Source organism: Camelus ferus, chromosome 18, assembly GCF_009834535.1.
Source record: "Camelus ferus isolate YT-003-E chromosome 18, BCGSAC_Cfer_1.0, whole genome shotgun sequence".
In the NCBI taxonomy this organism is placed as follows: Eukaryota; Metazoa; Chordata; class Mammalia; order Artiodactyla; family Camelidae; genus Camelus; species Camelus ferus.
Window position 1 is genome coordinate 5,671,160 of NC_045713.1, and position 24,611 is coordinate 5,695,770.

Genomic DNA, 24,611 nt, shown 5'->3' on the forward strand with positions numbered 1-24,611 from the left:
GCCTGACTCGCTCAAGGGGGAACCAGGTCCCCTAAGACAGAGCCTGGTGGGTGTCGGGCAGGTGCCAGGCCACGGTGGGCTGCTCGAGAGTGCTGGGTGTGGCGTCCCCTTCTGCCTAGCAGTCCCAGGGGGAGCCGTGCCCGAGGCCAGGGCCGGAGAAAAGGACGACAGGAGAGCCAGGTGCAGTCCCTAAAACAGACTCTTTAATAACATTATGTCTTCACTGAAGAGCTTCGCTTTCCCACCCAGCGCTGCTTTCCCACCCAGCGCCGGGCGGGGGCCGGCAGGATCCGCTGGACCGACGGCCACGTGGGCCATCGCCCCGCAGCGGGGCAGGTCCTGGTGGCCCCAGGGCCTTGGCGCCGCCCGCGCCCGGCTAGTAGAAGGAGTACTGGTTCTCCACTGCGCGCGTGCGGCCCCGGGCGCCCTCGCCGGGCCCGCCCTCCGGGGGCTCGTCGGCGCCCCCGCCCGCCGCCTCCAGCAGGCGCTCGGCGCTGTTGCTGCGGCTGCGCGCGCTCAGCGGGCCCTCGGCGGGGCGCGGGGCGCCAGGCACGGACGCCGCCGAGGACGACGAGGTGGACGAGGACGAGGCGCCGCCGGCCTCCGAGGGCGAGGCAGGCGGGCAGGCGGCCGCGGCGAGGCTGGAGAAGTAGTGCTGGCCGGCCGGCTCACTCCAGCAGACGGGGGGCGCGAGCGCGGCGCTGGGCGAGGGACCCGGGTCTGCAACGGGAGACCGCGGGCCTTCAGTGCCCAGCCCGGGCCCCTCGGCGCCACTTCCCCCAGTCCCAGTGTGCCGACAGGGACCAGAGACCCGGAGGAACCGGGTTGCCTGGGATTGAACAGGGAGCCGGGACTCGAATTCTGAGCTCCTGGCTGCAGCCCACCTCCCTGGTTAACTCAAGTCATGGGTATAGGCACCCTCATCACACCCCCAAGGCTTCCTTCCTCCAACAGCTCTGCCGCTGAGCCCCACCTGTGCAGGGATCTAGGGACTCCACCCACTCCCGTGATGCCTCCGCCCACTTCCACCTGCCGGGAATTACTCAGGACAGGGAACCCGTAGGGCTGCCTCTCTCCAAACCTGATGGCCGGAGTTGCTTACAGCTAAGACTTGGTGCTCATCCTGCAGGGGCTAGCAGGGCGGCAGCCGGATTGTGATGCCCTCCCCCACTGCCCACATGTCTGTCTTCTTGAGCCTTGGCACAGGCCAGGTAGGGGCGTCTTACCAGGTGGGGGGCCCTGGGCCCGCACATAGCTGCGTAGGGTGATGTCTGCCGAGCCCCCTGACTCCAGTGGGATGGGGTGGGTGTGGAAGTGGCGAAGCATGTCCAGCACAGACTGGAACCACAGGTGCTGTACGTGGCACTGCCCGTGGCCGTTCAAGGACAGGCGTAGGTGCTGTGGGCACAGATGGGCGTGGTCAGTGGGGGGGTCCTGGACTGGCTACCTGCTTGGCAAGTGCCTTTGAAGGTCACTGGGAGGACCAGGTCTCACAGAGGCCATTTAGGTCTGTGTCAGAGCCGGGGCGGGGGGGCGGCCCTTACACATGAGCCCTATCTAAGAGGGAGTCACACCTGTGGGGTGGGTATGGGGAATGAGGGCAACAGAGCCAGGCTGGGACTGGAGGGAGCACGCATTTGTCTCACATCATGCCCTTCACTTACCCATCTCTAGTCTCCAAAAGCCCTAGAAGGTAGAGGTTACAGCTGCCATAGTAGAAACAGGGAAACTGAGACATAGGGACACAGGGAGGGAGAGACTCGCCCATGGTCACAGGGCACAGAGCTCAGAAGAGAACTCATGTTTGGGTGATTTTCCCACCCTAGCAGGCTAGGGTTCTGCCCACTGTCCCTGCACAGGCAAAGCCCAGAGGGGTGGAAACAGTGCCAGGCTGGCTGGGGAGGAGCGACTGCACATGCTACTCAACTGTGTGCAGTGGGAGCACCTGGAGCACAAAACAGGGCTCCTTGGGCTTAGGGCCCACATGGGCCAGGCACCTCAGGGAAAGAAGAGCCACAGGGCTGTGGTCTCTAGTGGTGAGCCACAGATTTCTGCCTTCAGCCCTCTTTTGCTCCATATGTATCCCACAAGAGGAAGAGTGACTGTCTCTGGGGGTGTGTGTGGCAAGAGGGGTGGTGATAGGAGGGTTTCAGGGTGTGCAAAGGAAGGGGAGCTGGCCTAGCCGCCTACATAAAGGACAGAGAAGACCTGGGAGGGAGGGGAGTGTTCCAAGAGTGAGTTCTGCCACTCAGCAGGTTCAGAAGTTGCCAGAATAGTGTGGGCAAAGCCTGGACCACTCACGGCTGCCCAGGGCAGGGACTCGGACCGAGAGGAACAGCACAGAGAGATCCCACCACAGCCTCAAATCTGGGCAGAGCCTTTGGGGACAGAGGCCCAGGGCAAAGCTGGGCCCCAGAGGGTGTGTGCATCTCAATCTCTGGGAAAATGTTCCAGACATGTGTTATCTGAAACAACTAACTGCCTTGGAAGGCTGAGGTCTTCCTTCCCATGAGGTGTGCAAGCAGGAGGCCACTCTATTTCACCACTAACTCCTCCAACTCTGCACAGGATTCTGGACAGACACCATGTTCTGAGAGGGCACTAGCTGGGGTGAGTTCAAAGTCTAAGGCTGGGTCTTGTTCTTGGAAGGAGAGGAGCCTCCTGCTCTACTTTCCACACCACACATTCCCCCTGCCACCACCGTGCCCCATGGTGGGCTGGGTACCAGCCTAGTCTCTGGCTTGGGTGTGCATCAGATCCAGGCCCTCCGGGGAGGCTGCCTTGGGGCGGTGCTGGCCAAGAAGTAACCTCCAGGTCAGGCTGCCAGGGCTGGCATTAAGTGCTTGGTTGTCAGAGGAACTGGTAAGGGCAGCTGCTTTCCAAGGAGGTGTCCCCGGGGAGGTGTTGCCTCCTCCATAGTGGGGCCAATGCTGCCAAGGAGTGATGCCCAGGGAGCCCGGGGAGGGCCTGGGTCGGGCCAGCCTGGGGTTGGGACACTGGCAACCAGAGCAGGCTTGAAACAGGGGTCCTGGGGTGCCCCCTCCCCCAGCAGGGACTGACGGGAACCGTGTCCTGGGAGGAGCCGAGGCTGGGTCTGTTTCCTTATCGGAAACTCAGAATGGGGGGAGGAGGGGTTTGAGGTTCCTGCTGACTCTGGTCACAGTGTAACCCCCCCACCGTCATTGGGCTTTCTGTCATGTTTTCCTTTGCTCCCGAGGTCGTTACTAGCATGCAGTGCCCTTCCTCAAGAGCCCACCACATGGGTTCACAGTCATGCCTTTGCCTTGTCTGGACCACTCTGCCACTTGTCTTCACCTCAAGGATTCTCTGTCCGTTGCACATCTCAGCTCAAGGTCCTCTCCTACTCTGGCAGGTGGGGTCAGGAGCCGCCCCGGTCCCTCCTCCTCTGCAGCCCACCTGCCCAGCCCAGCCCAGCTCCTCTTCTGCTTGGTCTGAACATGGGCTTGGCCTGGAGCTGGGGCCCAGGAGGGGCTGGTGAACCGAGCTGAGCAGGGAAGGAGAGGGGCTGTCTGGGGGTGGGTGGGGAAGGAGGGTGTTGGTTGACCGCAGCCGTGTACCAAGGTGGTTCTGGGTGGAGACCCTCAGAAGCCCCAGAGCTACGTGATCCCCAGGGCACAGGGTCAAAGTTAAACCCTTAGAAGGACCTGGGCCTCCTATGGGCTTGGCCACCACCAGCAAGTGACTTCCTCATCTGGATAATGGAAAAGCCATGTCTGGGGCAGACTGCAGCCCCTCGGAGAGGTGTGGGAGGGATGTGGGTGATTGAGACCATGGCGGGGGTAGGCCTGGCCCGTGGGAAGACATGCCATCTCTACACCCATGGAGTCTGCTCCCGGCACGGGTGCAGAATCAGGACCAGGGCCACTTCAGCTCCACTTCCCCTGGGATCCCACTCCCGACTTGCCTTGGCCTTGCCCTGGAAGTTGAAAGTCAGCACGTACTCTCCGGGCCGAGTCTCACTCTGGCGGATCACGAAGAGGCCGTGGCTCCGGGGTCCGCCTGCCAGCACCAGCTGAGCTGCCTTGACTCGCGAGAGCGTCCCATGGAACCAGGGGTAGTCAGAGAGCTCCAGCTCGGGCTCCGCCTCGGGCTCCGGCTCTGCTCCCTCTTCCCCTGGAGAGGGATGACAATGTGAAAGGCATGGGGGAGAGATGGGCGGCAAATACACAAGAATGGGGATGCATCATCTTGTTGGCCTTTTGCATGTAAGATGCTGTTTGAATAATTTACAATGAGGCAGGGAGCTGACCCAACCCCCTCAGCATATGAAGTAAATTGAGGCACAGAGAAGTGAAGGACTCTCCTGGGGTCACTCTCTAAGTCAGCAACAAACCTGGGAACAATTCAAGTGTCCTTGTCCCTGACCCCTGGTTCCGACCCTTTGCACCCCTTACTGTGAGCACTTTCTATTGAAACTGGGGCCCGGGGGAGGGGTCATACTCCCGGACTGGCCTGCAAAAGCCAGAACTACCGAGCTGCTGAGCAAAGGACCCAGTGGAATGGAATGTCATAGCTTCTGAGGCTCAGGGAGAGCTTTGGAGCGGCCTGTGGGTGCCTGTGGGCTGGGGTGGGGATACAGGGAAGGGCAGCAGGGAAAGCGCAGTCCCACTGCACCTGGGTTATTGCTCTCGCTGCTCCCTGGGGACTCCAGGGTCTCCAGGAAGGTCTCCAGCGGGACATGGACCAGGGACTCCCCGACGGCATCTCGAGCTCGGCTGTGTGGGGCTGTCACCACGGCTGTCGTTGTCTCTGGGGGCCGGGGCAGGTCCACTGCTGGAGAAGGTAAGAGGCACATCTGTCTGGCCGTCTTTGAGTGACTGCCCCCTCCAATAACCCAGTCAGCTCCATCCCCACCTACCGTCTGTCAGGAGCTCACAGCTGCAGGAGGTCACGCGGCTGGCCAGACAGCCTCCCCGGGCACAGGAGAGCTCAGTGTCTTCCTCGCTGTCCCTGTGAAGACAAGAAAGCTCAACCATGTCCTGCCATGGGATTTGCCAACCTGAACGATGGGCTGCTCACGGAGCCAGGCAATGGCTGACAGTTCCACGGCCAGCGTCAGCCCTGTCCTGCTCGCCTGGGTTTCTCCGCCTTCATGTCCCTCTGTCACACCCTCAGCTTGCTCTGTGGCCACCACGTGAATGAGTGGCCATAGGGAGAGGTCTCCAGGGGGGTGCAGCTCTCCTTGAGGTCACATGACCCCTGCCCCCAAGCCATGATAGGCTGGCCTCCTCCTGGGAGCCCATGGAGGCCCTCCTGTGGGGGCAGGCATGGTGGTGGGAGGGGCCTGGGCCGGCTCCCCTCCCTGCCCTGGGCCTTTGTCTCCCCATCTGTGCCAGCTCTAAAAGACCACAAAGTGGGGTTTACCTTCACAGGGGCTGGGGAAACAGTTTGCAGAGCAGATGGCTGGGAGGGTGGCAGGGGAGGGATTATAACCACTTTGGGGATCGGGGGCCTGAGAGGCGCTCAGGACTTTAATTGTGCTTACTTAAATGAAGCTGTTAATTAGAAAGCAGCAGCCCCTCCCCACCAGGGGCTTGGCTCACCCCATTAGCCGGAGGAGCTGCTGCCCAATGCTCAGCCTGCTGGCCCGCCTGCCCCTCCCACTCCTGGCCTCCGGATCTCTCCTGGATGGCACAGCCAGCCTCCCTGCTGTTCCTCCTGCATGCAGCTGACCGGAGCTGCCCTCTGCTTATTACTCACCATGGCTCCCCACTGCCCCCGACCTACCAGCTTCTCACGCTCACATCAAAGTTCCCTGCTCATCAGCTCTCATTCGAGCCACTTGAAGGTCCTGACATTCCCTGCAAGTCCCGGGCTCTTGAACACTCCACATCCTTTGCTGTGCTGGTCTCTCTGCCCTCCTCCACCCCGGCCCCCTCTGCCTGGCTCAGGCCCACCCTTTCTTTCAGCCTCAGAGAAGCTGGGCATCTCTCCCAGCATGCCTTCTCGGAGCCCCAGGGCTGGACCAGGGGCCTCCCCTCGCATCCCCTACCCCTGGCCCTTGGGGCTCACCCTATCATTACCCATCTTCTAGTGCTTTCAGCCTCCTCTGGGGTGAGGAAAAGACTTGATCCAACTTCCTTCCAGGTCCCCAACCCTGAACCTGCAGAGCAAGCCTTAACAGAGCCTGCTGGGAGTAGGGGTGGGGGCAGGGTAGGGTGCTCCTGGGCCTGCCCCCACCTGGATTGGACTGCAATGAGGAGAGCCCATTTCTCCTGCTTAGCCCCTGCCCTCACCAGACAGTGGCTCCCTGTGAAGGCTGGACCAAGGGCACAGCCCAGCTAGGCCCCCCAGCCCGTCTACCCAGACTAGGGCCACTTGGGCACTCACCCGGGGTCCACACAGCCCTGGATGTCGGCCACCCACGAGTGCTTCTGCAGTGAGTCGATGGTCTCCAGGATGTACTCAGCTCCGTTCTCCACCTGGGGAGGGTGTGGCCGAGACTCCAGATCACCATCAGCACCGTCAGCAGGGGGCTCTAGACCCCTCCCCACGGGTGTGAGCGGCAGGGAGACAATGGGGTCACCACCTCAAACCCAGGATAGGGTCCCAGGGTGGAGCACAGCCCACATTCTTGCAGCTCCTTCCTCTGCGGGCCACCCCTTGGGACTGTGGGGATGATGTCCAGCCCTGCTGACTTCAGGTCCTCAGACCCCGGAGATGCGGCCTCCGAGAAGGCCATGCTGGCTGGGGAAGAGAAGAGTGGCCCAGCAACCCCATCGCATGCCCTGGGGCCCCGGAGATGGGGTGGAAGGGTGCTACAACCCTCAGGTCTGTGAGGGGCCGGCTGGCCCAGCACTGAGTTGAGGGCTCCCAGGCCTTCATGCCTGGAACTCTGCCTCTCTGACCATGCCCCTAGGTTAAGCGGCTTCCAGAGGGGAAGTAGGGTGGAGAAAGCCCCGGCTGTGGGCCAGCCCCAGACTGGGATCCTGGACATACATTGTCTCATGAACTCTACACAGCAGCCCTGTGAAGGGGGCCGTAGGTTTTCCCCACTGTACAGATGTGAAGACTGAGGTTCAGAGAGATCAGGTAACTCACTAGAAGTCACACCAGCACTCAATGGCAGCGCTGGGACGTGACACCAGGACTCTATAATGCCCAGGCCACAGGCTCTCAGCTTCTTGTCATGTGTCTCAGTTAAAGAGCAGTTGGACCTCCAGCATCTCAGAGCTGGGAGGGTCTTTGGAGACGGCCTTCAACCCCTCTCTGAATGGATGGGTAAATCAAGGCCTAGAGCAGGGCTGGCAGGTGATCTCCTTGGCCTCAAGGCTCCTGAGCATAATCAGAGACACAGTGGCTGCCCAGCTGTCGGGAGCAAGGCTCTGACCTGTCTCACCCAGAGGATGAGAATGCCACGCAGGGAGGGGCTGTGTCCTGAGCCCCTGGCCTGGGGTGACTCAGGATCTGGGGTTGGCAAACGTTTGCTAAATGAATAAGGGAGTTCATGACTAAACAAACAGGGACGAGTAAAAACATAAACCCAACTGGGAGCCTGGAGAGGAGGGGGCCTGCTCCAGGCAGCATCGGGTGGGCGGGACCAGGCCTCCTTGGGAACTTGGCCTCACAAACACCCTCTAATCCTCCAAGGAGGCACAGGGCCACAGGCCTGGCAGCCTGCAGCTGTGTCCTCAGCAACCCGAGCAGGCCACCCCGGCGACGTGGGGCCTGGGGAAAGGACAGGCTGCCCCCAGACCCACCGGAGTGCCTCCCCATCCACCCTCAGTGCCTTTGTGCCCTCTGTGGGATCAGGAGGGTCCCTACACTCAGGTGCTGGTGACAGGAGCATTTGCATAACCGTTGCAGGCTGGTGACCAGTTCCTGCCCGTGGGGTGGGTGCATGCTGGCTCCAGTGGGGGAAGGGAGGGAGGAAGTGAAACTCAGGAGCTTCACCAGGCCCAGGAGGAAATGGGAGCAGAGGGCCCCACACGGTGGACAACACCTGGGGCCCATGTCTCCAAAGCCCGGGCCAGGATCGCGTCCCAGCCATGTGCTCAACATCTGTGTCGGGTCCTGGGACCCCCACCCCCCAAACCCGGGTTCCCTTCCCCGGCCCTGCTGCTGGCCCTTTACCCTCACTCCCCCTACATGCCTCCCATGAGGGATCTGGGGGCCAGAGGTGGGGCTCACCTTGAGCACAAACGTGTTGTCCTTCTCCGGCATCTCCAGGGGCATGGTGGTGCGGACCTCCATGATGGCCGACAGAGGGATGCTGACTTTGGGCCTGGAGGCCTGGGAGGCCAGAGGAAGGGGCAGTGAGACAGTGGCCCCAGGGCCTCCTGAAATCCTCTCTCCCCTCCCTGCTCTCCCCCCTCTCACAGCAGCCCTCAGCTTAGGATGCCAGGCCGCCCTGGTACAGAGGTGTTCCAGTTCCCATTTCACAAATGGGTAAGTTGAGTTTCTGGAAAACAGAAGGACCTCCCCATAGTCACAAAGCAAGTCAGGGACAGAGCTGGCACTGACATGAGCCTCCCATCTTGGAGCCCTGAGGGGGTGAACTCCGCCCCAGCCGCCCTTTTGCCCAGCACGTCCAGCACACCCACCAGATCTGCGTTTTTCACATTTTCTACATTGACCCATAGTAAGAAATACATCCGACATTGTGACCCAGTACACATGCACACGTTTCACCAGACAGTATTCACCCTGACTGTGAGTGATGGAGAGTGGTGTTTTCTATTCTATTCTATTTCATTAAAAAACAACAACAACGCTTGTCTCCCGCTTCAGGCTAGACTTCCCATTAGCACAGCTCTGGAGCCCCCGACCTGGAGCAGGCCTCCTGGAGCCGGGCAGGGCCATGTCTCCAGGTGGAGGAGGGGTCAGTGTGAGGATTAACCCAGGTGAGCTGGCAGGACTCCTGGGGAGGGCTGCTCTGTGCCTAGCCCTCCCAGATCTGCCCTAAAGCCCCTGGCCATGGCCCAAAGGCCCCCTGGGGCTGGCTTGAGCCTGAGATTCCTGGCAGGGCTTGGGCTTTGGGACAGGGACTTTCTTAAGAGGAAAGGGAAGGGCTGTTGGGTGGGCAGGCGGATGAGAGTTCCTGGCAGCACTGGCTGCCATCCAGCAGGCACAGGGCTGGGCTTGGAGCAGTGACGGTGGGGCCTGGCTGACCATGGTGGGTCATTGCACTGGCCAGCGGGCAGGGGGCCATGGCCCTGGATTGGGTGGAGCAGACAGGTCTGCAGTGAAGTCCTGGACCGGGGACTGCAGCTGGGCTCCTGTTTGCCAGAGGTGCCAACTCCTCTGCCTGGCGTTTGAGGTCGGGTCAGTCCTGGCTCAGCTGCCTTTCATCTGGCTCCAGCTCACTGTTCTTGCTTCCCTGGATGGAGCCATCAGGCTGTTTCATGACTCTAGGCCTTTGTTCCCTCAGCTCAAGTCTCCAGAAATGCCTGTTCTGGGGTTCTCGCACCTGGTGCTGCCTAAGCCTCTCCTGTTTGGGGTCCCCAGAGCTCATGCCATTGAGGTTTACCATCTTGTCCGGCAAATACCAGTTTCCTGGTGGTGCCCCAATGGCAGGCAGGCTGCATCATTGCTCCCTGGGTCCCAGCACTGGCCTGGCCTAGAGGTACGAGGGGACCTGGAGTCGAGACTTCTCCTGTAGGGTGAGGGAGGGGCAGGAGGCCAGAGACCTGACTCATGGGGCTTTATGAGGGGGCAGTCTGAGGACCCCGGAAACAGCCCCTGAGCCTGCAGACCCCAGGCTCCCATCTGCTCCAAGGGTGCAGCTAGGCCCCAAGAGAAGGAGGAGATCTGGACTATGGGTGAGTAAACAGGACTAAAAGGCAGTGGGGGTGTCAGCAGGGGTGCCCCGTGGAGCTCATGCCCCCTAAGACCAAATATATTTGGGAAACTGGACCTGAGACCTCACCATGGCAAGCTGTCCCTTCCCACAGGGCTCACTCCTGAATTCACAAGCGTTTGCATGAAAAAAGGAGGGTCTGAGGCCAGATCAGGGGTAGGAACCCACCTGCCTTTCTCAGAGGTTGGGCAAGTGACCCCACAGGAGGCCTGCCCTCTGCCAGCAGTGAATAGTGGACTCAGGAGGGACTGACAGAGAGGCAGCTGCTGCAGCCCCTCCCTGGAGGGCAGCGGGCGCCGCTATTTACAGCCGGGCAGCTGTGGCTGCCACTCAGGGCCCGGAGGTGTGGAAGCCCTGGTCCTCTGCCTCTGCCCTTTGGGTGACCCTAGGAAAGCCCCGCCCCACTTCCCACCCCTCACTGGGCCTCCAGCTCCCTGTCTGGCCAGCCGTGGATCTGGGCTTAGTGGTCTGTGATTCTCTCAGGGACCTAAAGCTGGGGGCCTGGGCAGGCACAAAGCCCTTGGGAAGTCTGGGGATGCTGGGACTTGGGGAGAAAGCTCTTTGGAGAGTACATGTGTCCCTGGGAAGTCACCTCTCCTGTGGCTCATGGACACTGCCCTGAGAAGCCCACATCCTGCACCTCCCATGGGGAGAGGCAAGGAGGAGCATCCAGAGTCCTGACAGCCTGGGAGATGGAGAGAGAGGCGAGACTCAGGGTGACTAAAGGCACCGGGATGGAGTGGCCCAGAGGTGGGTGGGGGCTCTGGGTGGTTCTTGGGAGGTGCCCCCAGCTGCCGCACCAGTACACCCTCCCACCTTTGCAAACCTCCCAGTGCACAAGGAGCTCCCACCTCCATGCTCCTTTCATTCCCAGGACCACCAGGATGGCAGGTATAATTAGCCCACCTCTGCCACCCACCAACTGTGTGACTTTGGGCAGGCCACACTCTGAGTTTTCGTTTATTTTCTCTTCTGTGACCTGGGGACCACGATGCTCACCTTGCCTGAGTACTGGGAGGATGAGGGCTCTTAGAAAGTTGGCACTATTGTTAGAGTTATTCCCTCTTTCCAAACAAGGCAGCTTTGCCACCCTGGAGGAGACCCAAAGCTGCTGCTCCCGGGGCTCTGACGTTGAGCCCCAGAGAAGGGGGAAGGCAGGTACTCTCAGGTGAGCAGCAGTGCTGGTGACAGCCAGGAGCTTAGCTTTTCAAACCTGGGCTGGACAGGGGCCACCTGGGCAGGGGCTGGGCTGGGGCCTGGGAGCCAAGCTGGGGACAAGCAGGTTCCCACCAAGCCAGATGCATACTTCCCGCAGGCCCTCTCTAAGTGTGCCACTGTCACTCCCTGCCCCACCCCCACAGCCCTCCTCTCTGGGAGGCTCTGGCCACTTAGGGGTCCCAGGTGAGGAAGAGAGGTGGAAAGGCAGCCAGGCTCTCCGGCATCACCAGGAACAGTATCCTGGAACCCCTTCTGTAGCCAGGAAGCTCTTCTGACACCTCACAGGTGGAGAGAGAGGGCTTGAAGGGTGACTTGTCCAAGAGGCAGAGGAAGTCCCCAGGCATCCCAGGCTGCTAACACTGAATACTCCATCCGGCCAGTTAGATCTGGCAGCGCGTTTCCCGAAGCCAGCCCCTGTCCCCGCCACCCGGCACCTATGCCCCTCTTGCAGTCCCCCCAGGTGGGGGTGGGCACTCACCTTGGGCGGCACGAAGAACTCAAGGCGGAAGCGCTCGCCCGCCACTGCCTTGCGCAACAGCAGGCGACACTTCTGCCACTGGGCGGCGCCCCCGGGGCCCGCGGCCGCGTCGTCGGCCACCATGAAGCGCAGCGCACCCTCGCGCTGGATGTCCACCAGCTCCACTTTGGCTGCCAGCGTCCGTGACAGCCGCAGGCGCCGCGTCCACTTGTCGCGCGGCTCGGCCGGGGGCTCAGCGGCTCGCGGGGCGGCGTCGGGCTCGGGCGAGGCGCGCCGGTGCCACATGTCACGCACGCCGTCCACCACGCACAGGCTCATGTTGCGCAGCGAGAAGCCCTTGCGGACGCGGGCCTTGGCCGCCGCCTGCGCGGACACGTCCTCGGAGCTCCGCGAGTGGCCGTACGACGCGGCCTTGAGCGCCGGGGGCCCCGCCGGCCCGGGCTCCATGTCGTCGGGGTGCTCGGGCGCCGGCCCGGCCACCAGCACGCGGCGCACCTCCTCGCCGAACACGTCCAGGAAGTTGGCGGCGAAGTGGCGGGAGAAGGAGGCCCCGGCGTCGGGCGTGTCGTAGGCCGGGTTGTCCCGCAGGAAGCGGCAGAACTTGTGCGCGAAGTCCACGGCGGCCGCCTGCGCGTGCAGCTCACAGAACTGCCGCCAGTCCGGGACCGGGACCGGGACTGGGGCGGCGGCGGCGGGGCCTGGGGCGGCACCATTCATGGCTCCCGTCCCATCGCAGCCCGTGGAGGCTGCGGGCGAGAGGAGCGAGAGAGACTTCTGATCTCCGTCCAGAGCGCCCACCAGTCCCCTCTCCTGCCCCGCTCCTCCAGGGCTGGTCAAGCCTTTCCGAGCAGCGCCAGTGTGTGAGGAGGACAACCAGGGAAGATGTGTCTGCAGGAGGGAGGGGACACCCCCTTCACCCCCACTTCAAACAGCAGTCTCAGGGAACCCCAAAGTCATTCCTGGGGCTAGGAAAGGAGGCTGAGATGACAGGTGCCTTGAAGTGGGGTCCCCATGAGCCCCCAGTGAACTAGCTTGCCTAAGTAACCTCTTCTGAGGGTCCCCAAAGCCTGGTGGACAGGAAGAAGTCATGTGCAACCCTGTCGGCTCTGCCTCGGAAACACACCACGAGCTCCACCTCTCCTCCACTCCTTGCCACCCAGCCTACTGTCCCGGGACCCACAGAACCCCTCTCCTGCCAGCAGTACTTTAGCAGCCTCTTCACTGGTTCCCAGAAATCTGACCTCACCTCCTATAGTCTTTTCTCCACCCAGGAACCCAGCCATCATTTCTAAAACATAAGATAGATCAGGCCTTCCTCTGCTCAGAGTCTTGTCACTCCACTGAGAGTAAAAGTCAGTCCTACCCATGGTCCCCAAGGCCTCACATGATCTATGTCCATTTGATTCTCTGAGTTTATCTCCTGCCACTCTTCTCTTTGCCCACGCTACTCTGGTTGCACCTGGGTCCCACCCCAGGGCCTCTGCACTTGCGATTTTCTCTTGCACTTGCCTGGAATGTCCTTTCCCCCATACTCCCTCCCATCCTTCAGGTTTCTGCTCAAATATCATCCTGTCTGATAGCTTTCCTTGACCACCAATCTCTCACAATGAGAAATTCTCCCGCTCCACCCAACGCTGGTATCTGTGCCCTTTGCCGGCTTACTTTTCTCTGTAGTGCTTATCCCCATCTGACATACCATTTATCCACTTACTTGGTTGTGCTGACTCCCCAATCCCCACCCTGCAACCCTCTCCTGAGAATGCCAGCTCCACAAGGGAGTGGTTTTAACAGTCTTAAAAAGTCTGTGTCCCCAGTGCTGGGCACATGGCAGGTGCTCAGTAAACACGGAATGAATGAATGAATGAACAAATGAATGTGTTCAGCACACCAGGCATGTCACAGCTGTCACCGCCTAAGCCCTCACACAGAGCCTGAGAACACAGAGCTTGTTAGTGGCAAGCCTGGGATCCTTATGCTGACTCCAAGACTTGGGGTTTACCTCCCAGTGTGAACCAGTATGGCCAATTTTTCCTACTGGCATGGAAGGTGCTCCCCATCACAGTGCACTGCCTGTTTTACTTGTGGTCCCACCTCCTGGAATCCTGCCCCCTCCAGAGCTCCCATCCAAATGGGACCTTCTTGAAGAGCCCTAGTCTGGGCAGTCCTGCTGTCTCTTCATCCCAGCATCCTCCTCCTCCCCCCAGGTCCCTCCATCCCTCCTCACTCCAGATTGCCAAACTGCCTGGGGTGTGTCTAGTCACCTGGGCCCTTGCCTCCTCATCCCCCAAGGTGGCCATCACCTCTGGGGGCACAGGCCCAGCCATTGTGTTTATGCATCTCACCCTCAGCAGACCAGGGTGAAAATTACCCATGGAGAAGTGGGTGGCAGATGGGAGACAGACATGAAACAGACACCTGGAGCACCCTAAATTGGCACCTCGCTAGAGGGACACACAGGAGGGAACTGTGTCTAGGGGACACACTGTCTAGGGGAGCCTGTCTGCGGGGGCTGGCTGATGTAGGGGAACTGGAACAGGGGCCATGCCCTCGCCCCAGGATCCCCACAATTCCCAGCATGGCCCTTCCTTCGCAGCTCCTGGGAGCACCATCTCATCTCTCCTCTGGGATCCAAACTCTGTAATTAAACATTGGGTAAAAATAGTTGCCCACTCCTATGAGATCATCTGTGAGGCTTCTGGGCCATGGAGCACTGTGGGAATTCCCTCTCACCTTGGGGCAACCTCGGCCATCCATCTGCAGTCAGTAACCACAGGACAGCCCTAGGCAGGAAACAGGCCACTTGATGAGACCACTTAGCACGGAGGACAGTTTTCCAAATCAGCAGGTCTCATCAGAGATTCCTGCCCAGGGTATTGCAGAGAGAGTAGCAGGGAGTTAGGAGGGTTTCCTGGAGGAGGTGGGGCCTGCACTGGGCTCCATGCTGCCAAAGAGGACAAAGAGCGACCTCCCTGCAGGCATGAGTGGTAAGCTGGAGGCAGAAGTATCAGGACACGGGGGAGGGGTTGGGGACATGAGAATCGGGCTGAGGCACCATGCGTTGGGCTCATGCTCCTGCTGGGCCTTCTTCTTGCTCCGTTCTTCCTTCTTTCTTCATCTGGCTAACTCCTACTCATCCTTCAAGAATGAATCCAGGGGCCACTTCCACCTGGAAGCCTTCCCTGACCTCCCCCTGCCTCACTGCATGTGCCTCCTCTGAGCTCTCACAGTTCCCTCCTGTGTGTCCCTCTAGTGAGGTGCCAATTTGGGGTGCTCCAGGTGTCTGTTTCGTGTCTATCTCCCATCTGGCATAGGCACTCCTCGGGCGGGCCTAAGTCATATGCCAGGAATGGGGGTGGGGTGGGGAGGAGACCCTGCAGCTATGCTTGTGAGGCTCTGGCCCTGTGCTCCAAGCCCATCCCAGCAGGGCAGTGCTCCCCACAGGGGCCTATCTCTCTCCCCTATTCCACGGAGTCAACCACAAGGGTCAAGATGAGGTGACAGGGCAGCCTGGGAAGGGCTAGCACTGGAGCCAGCAGCAATTGTGGACACCCCTATTTGACATAATTCTGCCCCACATAGGGCAGGTGGGGGCAGGGAGGAAGCCAGTCCCAGTGCCGCGTCCTCAAGCATCAATCCCTGTCCCTCCCCACTCTTCCTGATGGTTGAGAGTATTCTTGCCAAGATGGGGCAGAGTGGAAGGACAGGACCTGGGGGAAAGGCTTTCCCAGCTAGGCCTCACTGAAGGCAGGGGTGGAACTCAGACAGGGATCTACCAAGGGTAGGGTGGCTATGGCCATGTCCTAGGCAGGACTGGCCCAGGAGGCACTGAGATTGGGTCTGCCTTGACCTTCCCCCTCTCGCCTGCCTGGGTCACTCGCTGTTTGGCTGGGAGCCTATGGGGGCATGATGCCCAGCACAGCAGCCCTCACTGTCCTTGGGGTCCAGCTGGGGCTACACACAAGTGGCAGGGGTTGTAGAGCCAGAGGTAAAAGCCACGGGCAGCAGGGCCATCAGGCAGCCCCAGCCCTGGTTACAGGTGGGGAGACTGAGGCCCAGGCATGGCTCTCTGTGAAGGGGAGGCTGCAAGCCACAAGGAAGAGGGCTCAGCCCCAAAAGGGGCAAGGGTGTGCTGTCCCCAAATGCCCTGGGGGCCAGAACGGGGGATGAGACTGAATGCAGGGACTTGGCTGACCTGGGCTCCAGGACTGACCCCACTGCTCTCTGGGTGAGGGACGTTGGCCACAACTCCAACCTCTGGGCTCAGTTTCTTCACTTTAAAAATGAGGAAGAGGGGCAGCCCCTCCCTGAAAGGACAGCACAGGAAGTGGTCCCTGCAGTGTTATAATCCATGCGTACCCATGGGCAGGGCCAGGGCTCCCCAGACCTCTGGGTGGAGCCAGGAAGTGTCTCCAGGGACCAGCCAGTGTGATACCCAATCAGCCCACAGACCCAGATGTGGGCAAAGCAGAGCCTCAGGGGGAGGGGAACCCAGAGGTACCAGAAGCAGGCACCCGAACTCACCCAGCCCCCACTGTCTGGGCTGGCCTGGAAGGTCTACGGATTGAATCCAGCTGGCCGTGGGCTCTCCCTCCTCCGGTGGCTCCTTAGGAACTCCCACTTCTGTCTTTGCCTGTGTCACTCTCCTGGGGCCCCACAGTCCCCCCAGGGGTGGGACCAGGGGCAGGCAGGAGGTTGCCTCTCACCTTCACAGGATTCTTCTATGAGGATGAGGGTGGAGACAGAGGGACCCCCCCCAACTCCACTGGGTCTTGGGGTCAGGTGGTAGCCCCTCAGGGACCCTGGATGGGCAGATCACCCTCCCCAGTGCATCACCCTGGGGTTTTTCCAGGCTCAGCCAGAATGTCTGCCTTGTCCTCCTGAAAACATGTTTTTTGCTTCCATCTTTCCAGGGTCAGAGGGCAATGGATGGGGCTTCAGGGAAGCAGGGCAGGGGGTGGGATGGGGAGGGGAAGCCTGATCAAGTCCCTGCCTGTTGCCTTTCCAAGCCCTGGGCTCTCCTAACTCCTCTGCCAAGAACCCAGACAGGAGAATCCCCCACCCCACCCCCACCCAGTTAGATGCCTGGAAGAGGGGGCGGCTGGCCTTCCGGTGGTAAAAATAGCACTGACAATTGGAAAAGGAAAAAAAAAAAAGCCAACCGTCAGCCCCCAGTGGCAGGCAGTTCCGGACCCCATGGCCAGGTCATTCCTTAAAATATTAATGAGGCAGCCTAGCCACCCCGCTAATGGGCCGGCGACCAATCGATCCACCACGCAGTGGGCAGTGGCCTGGAGGGGTGGGGAGGCAAACCAGCACGGCCCACACCTGCAGGGACTAGGGGTGGGGGGATGTGTTCTCAGGAGCCCCAACTGGAGCTGGCCTCCCCATCACAGGAGGCAACTGACCTCCAGGGAAGGGAAGGAGGCCCCACAGTGCAAACTAGCCACCCAGCACCCTGAAAGGCTGTCCCCCAGGTGGGAGACAGGATCCTCCACTGCCAAGATCCTGGCTCTTTTCCTGCACCTTCGCTCAGCTTCGTGCTCAGAGAAGCATCCAGACGACCAAGTGCAGGAAGGGGCGGTGAGGGCCATTAGCGGGGGCTCAGCAGAAGGGCTTCCTGGATGGGGAAACTGGGGGGCACCCCAACACAAGAAGAAGAGACAAGGCCTCTCTTGGCCCCTCCCTGCCCTCCTGGAAGCCAGCCCCAACCAAGCTCACTGATGGCCTCTCCTCTGGGCTTCTCAGGACCACTGGTCTGGCCCCACCCACCTGACCCTGCCCTTTACAAGGAAGGCTCCTGGCTGCCCTCCTGGCCTCTGTGGGACCATCCCTCCAGGCCCCTCTCTGCACCCTGCCCCCTGCAGGACACCGACACCCTCGGGCAGGCTGTTCCTTCAGCCAGGACTGTCTTCCTCCCCTGCAGACAGAGGCACAGAGCACACAGGGCTCATTCTGTTTCACTGTTGGTACTCAGGCGTTGGTTCTTAAGTCTACTCCCTACCCCACCCCACCCTCAGAAGTGTCCTCACAGGGCAGGCTCTGAACCAAAGCTTCCTGTGAGAACGAGATGTGGCTGGAATTCCCTGACCCTCCCCACCCACAATATTTGCGCTCAGCCCATGACCCTGGCAGGAGGCAGAGGTGGGCATGATTTCTGGTCTTAATACTCTTCAACTGGCTGGGACTTCACTGTAGAGTGGGTGTGGGGAGGAGGGTGCTCTGATTAGTGACAGGGACAGGTGCAGACTAAGAGCCCCGGGGACTCTGCCCCTGTCAGTGCAGGGGGTAGGGGTGGGGGCCAGCACTCAGGTGGTCCTGGCTTTTCTGAGCATCAGTTTCCACAGCTGTAAACTGCTCACTCACGCAGACCTGCCTGCTTCATGGTCCAAGGCCTGTGCTAAGGAGCATCGCTGGGAGGTGGCTGCTAAAACCTGGTAGAACAGCTCTGTGCCCCCGTGCCTTACACACAACTCCCAGTCTTTGCCACTGTGGGAAGGGGGAAGCCCTTCTGCTGAGCCCCCTAGCTTTCACTGATGCCCCTAACCTTGACAAGCCCTGCTGGCTCTGGGACCTGCAGACCCTCAGTCCTAGGGGGCCCCACAGCTGCATCCAACAGCTGCTCCCATCACAGGGGCCCCATGGCCGGGGCGTCTCTCCACCTCCACATCTGATCATTTGACATATGGGACAGTGGGGTGGGAAAAGCCTGAAATCTGGAGCCAGGTTGGCTGGTTTTGAATCCCAGGTCCTCTGCTTTCTAACTGTGTGACCCTGGGCAAGTGACTCAGCCTCCTGGGGCCTCAGTTTCCTCATCTGTTAAAACACAGGGTGATAATAGCACTGACCTCAAAGGGCTGTCATGAGGATTAAATAAGTAATTTGTTTAAAAACCAAAGCTCCTCTGCTTCTACTTCTTAAACATCATGTTCATTCCCTCTTTTCCTCCCTCTGCTCTGCGTGGAAGGCTGTAGGGGCTTCCTCCTGGGCCTCCCTATTTCTCACGTCCCCCCAGCTCCTGACAAATCCAGGCTCCACAGTGTGGCCAAGGTCATCTTTCTAGAACCTATATCCAATTGGGCTATGCCCTGTTTAAAACCCTTCTCTTACATCTTCCTGGTCAGGAAGAAAGGATTCTCCCGTCGTACAGATGAGGAAATGAGATTCTGGCAAGAGAGGCGACTGGCCCACCTTTCACTCCATTTGTGCTGGTGGGCCCGGGGCTACAGAACCGGCGAGATGGGGAGTGCAGAGCCGAGGTCGGATCTGTCCCTTTCTGTAGCACTTACTACTCCCAGCAGGGTCCCGTCCCTGGGGAGCTTTCACTCTGAGGGCACAGTGGGGGGACCCAGGCCCTGCCTTGGGAAAGGAGATGCTCATCTTCAGAGGAGGGGGCACTCTGATAGGCTGGAGTGGAGGGGGATCCAGGAAGTAGATGTCAGATGGGCAGGGAGTGAGACCCAGGACAATAAGCTATGCCAGGGCCTGGGGGCTCAGGAGGGAAGCCTATCTTCCTTCAGGAGCACCTGGTGCTGGACAGTTCCTGAACAGGCTCTGTAGGTGGAGAACAGGCTGGGATGGCTCTAGCTGCACTGGCCCTGCCCTCCTGGGGTTGCAGAGCAGACGCACGTCCTCTCCAGCCTTGGCCTGAGCCTCACAGTCTCTCTATCTCTTTGGGTGTCATGGATGGCACCTAGGCCCTGATTCATATCTCTCTCAGACCTCTTCGGGCCCTGCCCAGCTCCCAAAACCTGTCGGACACCCCCTTCAACCCTCACCACTTAGCCTACCAGTCTGCCTTCTGGCTTTTTCATGACACACATACCAGTGCCTCCTCTCAGTTCTCAGTATCCCAGAACTCTGGGTCCTGCTGATGCTTATAAAGCTTCCCTGGGCCTTTCTCCAAGCAACTGAACTCCCAGCCTGGCTGATCTCCAGCCACCTCAAACTCACCACATCCAAGTTCTAACACACCCTCTTCCTCCAAACCCTCTTGTCCACTGCTTGGGGTCTTAACACGCAAACTCGGCATTGCTCCACCTGCAACTCTGTCCCAGAAGCTGGCAGGCCCCTACTCTGTCCTGTCCCCGTCTCCACCCTGGCTCCCCACCCCACCTCTCTGCAACACCACATGGTTTGTAGCCTGTCTTCTCCACCAGACCCTGAGCCCCCAGCTGGGTTTTATTCCCCACCTCCAGGGTGAGCCCTAGACACAAAAGGCTGGAAGTATCTGGAGAACAAAGCCCAAACCCTGCTTCACCCAGAGGAGCCAAAAGGTGCTGTACTCCCACACACGGCTCTGCCCAAATAGGTGTGGGCCATGACTTCCTCTCCATGTTGAAGAGTCACCCCTGTTCTCCCCTGGGACCGAGCACGGCCCATAAAAACAGACCCACCCAGGTGAGGGGGTAAGAGAAACCACCCCAAGTTCCAAAGCTGCCACTGCCCCTCTGGTCCCATGTGGACAGTGAGGAGCAGGAAACGAGGCTCCAAGAGTGGCTCAGAGAAATGGTTTGGAAGCCTGGCTTGTTGGTTGAGTGACTTTGGGCAAGTCACTTCACTTCCTTGAATCTGTTTCCTTCTCTGCAAAATGGGGATAATAATAGTACTAAACCCACAGGTTGTTGTGAAGCTTACATGAGAAAGAGCACAGACGCCTTTACCCTGGCATGAGTCAGCTCGAAACCAAATGCTCAGTTGTAGGGGTCCAGGCTCCACCTGGGTGGGGGTCCCAGCTCCTGGCGAAGCCCACCCTTGGGTGTGCGTGTGTGGGTTCTCCCTAGGAGATCCACAAAGTTGGGGGAGGGGTTTAGAAACTTTAGACATTTTTCACAAGGGGAAGAAAAGCATATGCATTAACTCTTGATGGCTTAGGTCCCTTCAGTCATCCCGCATCAGAATCTCTTGCCCATCTCATTCACTCCCTCTAGAGGGGGAGGGGAGTAGAGGAAGGCAGCTCGTGGGAAACTGCCTCTGAGACCCCCATAAACACCCTGAACCTCACCATTGCCCCCACTGCCAGACCTCCCCCCAAAGTTCTTACAGCTGAAAGGTTCTAGGTCACTCCCAGCCAGTGGCTTCCTGGATGGAGCAGGGAGGCCAGGATGGAAGAGATTTGTTCAAAGTGGGGGGAGTGGAGGTCAGATCACACCTCCCAACAGAGGCAGCCAAAGCCTCTTAGGGAAACAACCCCCTGGCTCTTCCTGCCCTCTCAGAGCTGCCCGTTCACCATGCTCGGCCATCTGCACTGGAGGCAGGCAACCCTGGTCACCCAGCTAGGAGGTAGGCAGCACCACCCCCATTTTACAGGGTAGATAATGGAGGCTCCAAGGGCAGATGTAGGGTTCAATCCAGGTTTGAATCCCAGCCCTGAGGCTCTCCCCTGCACCAACTGGCTTCTGAGGCTGTCCAGTCCACCTTGTGCGACTCCTGAGGGGTCACAGTCACTGCAGACTTCTCCCCATGAAGACCTCAGTTCGTGGGCTGCTGAGGGCCCGGACGAGTCCTGCCTCTGCCTAGCCTTGGCCCGCTGGACTGGCACGGTGCCGGGCCCCGCGCTGCCCGCAGGTTCATCAATGGCCGAGGCCCGAAGGGCCTGAATGGAGGGCATGAACCCGCCCCTTCTTAAAGGCGCCGGCCTCTGGGGCACCCTCAGCGATCCTCCCCACTACCCAGGGCTGCCGGAGAGCTCCCGGGGTGGGCGGGTCGAGAATGGAGACCGTGAGAAAGAAGGCCTGGGCCAAATGGAGGGCGTGCCGGCCCGGCGACTGTGCTCTGGATAGGGTCCCTCCCGTGGCCCTCACCCTCATTTCAGGTTGGCCTTCCGCCCGCCCGCGCAGCCTAAGGAAGAGACCCCAGCACTCCGCTCCCCAGACCCCAGCCAGAGACCCCTCCTCCAGGGGGCCCGCTGCGCTCGTCCCACCGCGGGGCCTGGGCCCTAGGAGGGGGCGGGGGCGCAGCTGCTCCGTAGGTGGCTCGGCCCCTCTCGCCACTCTCGTCCGGCCCGGGATGGGGGTCGGGGAGCTGATCCCCGCCGGGGGCGCATCTCCTCCATCGCGCTCCCTCCCACCCGCGCACACAAAGACAACACGCGCGGACCGGGGCGCGTGCGGCAGCACTCCCCGAGGCAGCCGTGCGCACACACACACACGCCCTCAGGGACGGATAGGGTCCTGGGTGATGGACTGGGGGATGAGGGAACTGAGGACAAGCAGGCCATACCTACAGGCGCGCAGCTGCGGCCGGGCGGGCCGGGGCGCCGGCGGAGCGCTGCCCGGACCGCGGCCGGGCTCCAGAGGCCCGGAGGCTCATGGCCCGCGGCGGGTTCGGGCTCCCTCAGGGCGGGAGCTGGCGTCGGCGGCGGCTCCTCCCTCCGTGGTCCACAACCTCGAAGGCTCGTGGCTCGCTCCTTGCTAGCCCAGCGCGGCCCCGGCTCGGCTCTCCTGGCGGCGGATCCCCGCGCGCTCCGAGCCCAGCCCCGCGCGGCGCGCGCCCCGCCTGCTCCCCCTTGTAACCCCCGCCCGCGCGGCGCGCTCCTTCCCGGCCCCGCCCCCGTCCGAGCCCCGCCCCCCCGCCTCGCGCTGCGCCGGCCCCGCCCTCTCCGCGCCCCTCGCCCTCCCCGGAGCCTCTTCGGCGCCCGCCGCTAGTGCTCACTGCCTTCGGGTGGCAGCAGTGGCGGCGTCTAGGCGGCCGAGCCCTGGGGCCCAGAGGGGCTAGGAACTGGCCTGCAGCCACCCCATTTGGGGGAAGTATCCGTGGCTGCCCCGTCTCGCGGAGCGGGCCCTAGGCCAGGAGCTGGAATCCCCCCCTGCGCGGAGGCGTCCCCCGGAGCCCGGTGTAGTGGCTCAGTGGGTGGCCTGAGTAGTGGGGTGTATGGGGCGTGGGCGTCCCTAGGCGCCGGGCGCCGGGTGGAGTCCTAGACCCTCCGGTGTGGGGACAATGGGAGTCTCAAGGAAGCCCAGATGTCGCAACGGGGGAAGTCGACGTCTGGTTCTCATAAATCCCGAAGACGAACACCACGCCCCCTCTCCCCAGGGCTCCCGGCGCTGGAAATTGCCCCGAGGCTACAGGGGAAGACCTGAGCACGGTTCCCACCTCCCCATCTTCACAGTGATGGGGAGACTGAGGCCCATCCCAGGGAGGTCTTCAGAGGTCACACGGTGCTAATGGGGGAACACAGCCCTGTCTTCCTCACCCTTGCTCCGTTAGGCAGCCCCCAAACCCTGGGCATAGGTGAGGGCAGATCCCAATGTGACTAAGAAAACAAAGGCTGCTGCTGACCCTTGTGGGCGCTTGTGAACTGACGCCTGTCGAGCTGGGGGCCTCCAGACTTCCCAGAAGAGATTGAGGGGCTCCAGCAGGCCTGGAAGGCTCCCAAGAGGAACAGAGAGCATCAATGTGAGCAGAAGTGTAGAAGGCGGCTCAGAGATCAGACCTATTGCTTCTGGGTAGAGGTGGGGGGTGCCAGGCTCCTCCCCTCTCCCTTCTGGCCTTCAGCCCCCACAGGCAGTTAGATCAGCTTCTCTCTGCCTTTGCTAAACCCTCTGCAGCCTCACTTCTGGCTGTTCTGTGATCAGCCTTGGTCTCCCTGCTAACTGGGTGTGCCTCCATCTGTAACCCCCCCCATAGTGACCTCTGACCTTTGTGGATGAGCGCTTTAACCTTTCCCAAAGCCATTTCACATCTCTAATTTCCCAGGAAGCAGGACAGGCAAAGAAGGGTTTTTATCCCAGTCTTGTGGATGGGAAGGGTGGGGCCTGGAGAGGAGCCACGGGTTGATGAAGGTAGAGAGACTGGCTGGGAGTCCCTCTCCTGCTGCCTATCAGCCCTCGGATGCCCTCCACTGGTGTCCCCATGCAAGGCTTGCACTGAAGCAAGGCCCTGGTACCTAGCGCCTTCCCTTCCACACAGACCGGCTGCTCTCTTGGCAGGATCTGGCTAGCAAACACTTAAGAAAGCTTAGATGCGGACCAGCCATCTACTGGAGCTGCACAGAGGCCTGGACATCTGGCTGGGAACTAGGAGGCCTATGGATGAGGCTGGGAGGGGTGTGGGAGTGTGGGGTCGGTGGGAGGGTGACTGCCCATGGAGTGAGAGAGAGGGAGGCTCCACACTGGGTGGCATGGCTGTGGACCAACCCCCACCCCCGACAGCATGGCCCCCAGTGGACTAACCTGGTTCTGAGTAGTGGGCTGAGCTCCACTGGTGGGCTGTCATTGACCAGGGAGGGTCGTGGGGTGTGGAGCCCTGGACAGGACAATAGTGCTGATTCCCAGGGAGGAGGAAGTGAGGAGGACTCTGTGATGTATAAGGAGGAACTGGTGGGAGAAGTAGAAGTGGCTGGGGCGGGGAAGTGCAGCGCAGGGGTGGGGGGTGGGGTGGGGCATGATGGGCCAAGAGTAGCTCTGTTACGAGGATAGGAACGAGGGTCAGGGGAGAGGGGTCCAGCTTGTCCCCAGTGGAGGAGGCTCTGGGGTTTTAGAGGAAGTCCTGAAGGGGCAGATGATGAGGGGCACTGAAGGCACAAACCCTAGAATATTCAGGGCTAAAACTCAGATACAGCACCGGGGACTCTGGCCTGGTAGACTGCAGGGTGGGAGCTGCGTGTGGAGCCAGCCCTGTGGGCTGCCTGGCCAGTGGGATAACGCCAAGCATCACAAGCTGAGAGGATGTCTTCCATCTGGGTGGGAGAAGACCCACACCAGTGGGCTGGGCTGGTGGCCAGGCAGCCTGCAAGCTGTGGCTCAGGGGTGTCCCCAGGCAAGGCTGGCAACTCAGGAGACTTGGTGGGCATGGGCTCTGCAGTGCTTGGCAGGCTGGGCCCAAGGGAAAGGGACAGAATGCTTGGCTCCAGGGCACCCAGAAAGGGAAGCAGGGATTCCCCAGAAGCTGATGTCACACATCCAGCCGCAGCCTGACAAGTAGTTTTTTTAAAAAGTAATGGATTTCTCTTTTTGATTGAGTTGCTTGTCTGCTCAAGAGAACTCAGACTCTGTGGACTTGGGTTTTGGCAAAGCTCTGGACCCACTCAGGGAGTTCTTGGGGATGGGAAAAGGGGGAGAGGCCTCCTACGTGTTGGGGGCCATGCCCCACATCAGC

At 60.7% G+C, this 24,611-nt stretch overlaps 1 protein-coding gene across 3 annotated transcripts; it reads right to left on the reverse strand.

The window, feature by feature from the left end:
* Window positions 1-181: 181 nt before the first annotated feature.
* Window positions 182-23,796, reverse strand: SH2B2 (SH2B adaptor protein 2). 3 transcript variants are annotated; one of them, XM_032459622.1, is made up of 9 exons: window positions 23,687-23,796; window positions 11,517-12,262; window positions 8,152-8,253; window positions 6,352-6,443; window positions 4,880-4,971; window positions 4,636-4,794; window positions 3,926-4,134; window positions 1,227-1,398; window positions 182-720 (listed from the first exon to the last, which is right to left on the reverse strand). In XM_032459622.1, exons 1-9 carry the CDS (start codon window positions 23,727-23,729, stop codon window positions 377-379), a joined length of 1,959 nt encoding a protein of 652 aa, XP_032315513.1. In that variant the 5' UTR covers window positions 23,730-23,796; the 3' UTR covers window positions 182-376. The 3 variants fall into 3 exon arrangements, with proteins under 3 accessions (XP_032315513.1, XP_032315515.1, XP_032315514.1); XM_032459624.1 differs by lacking the exon at window positions 23,687-23,796 and adding an exon at window positions 21,739-22,017; XM_032459623.1 differs by lacking the exon at window positions 23,687-23,796 and adding an exon at window positions 21,735-22,017.
* Window positions 23,797-24,611: the final 815 nt, after the last annotated feature.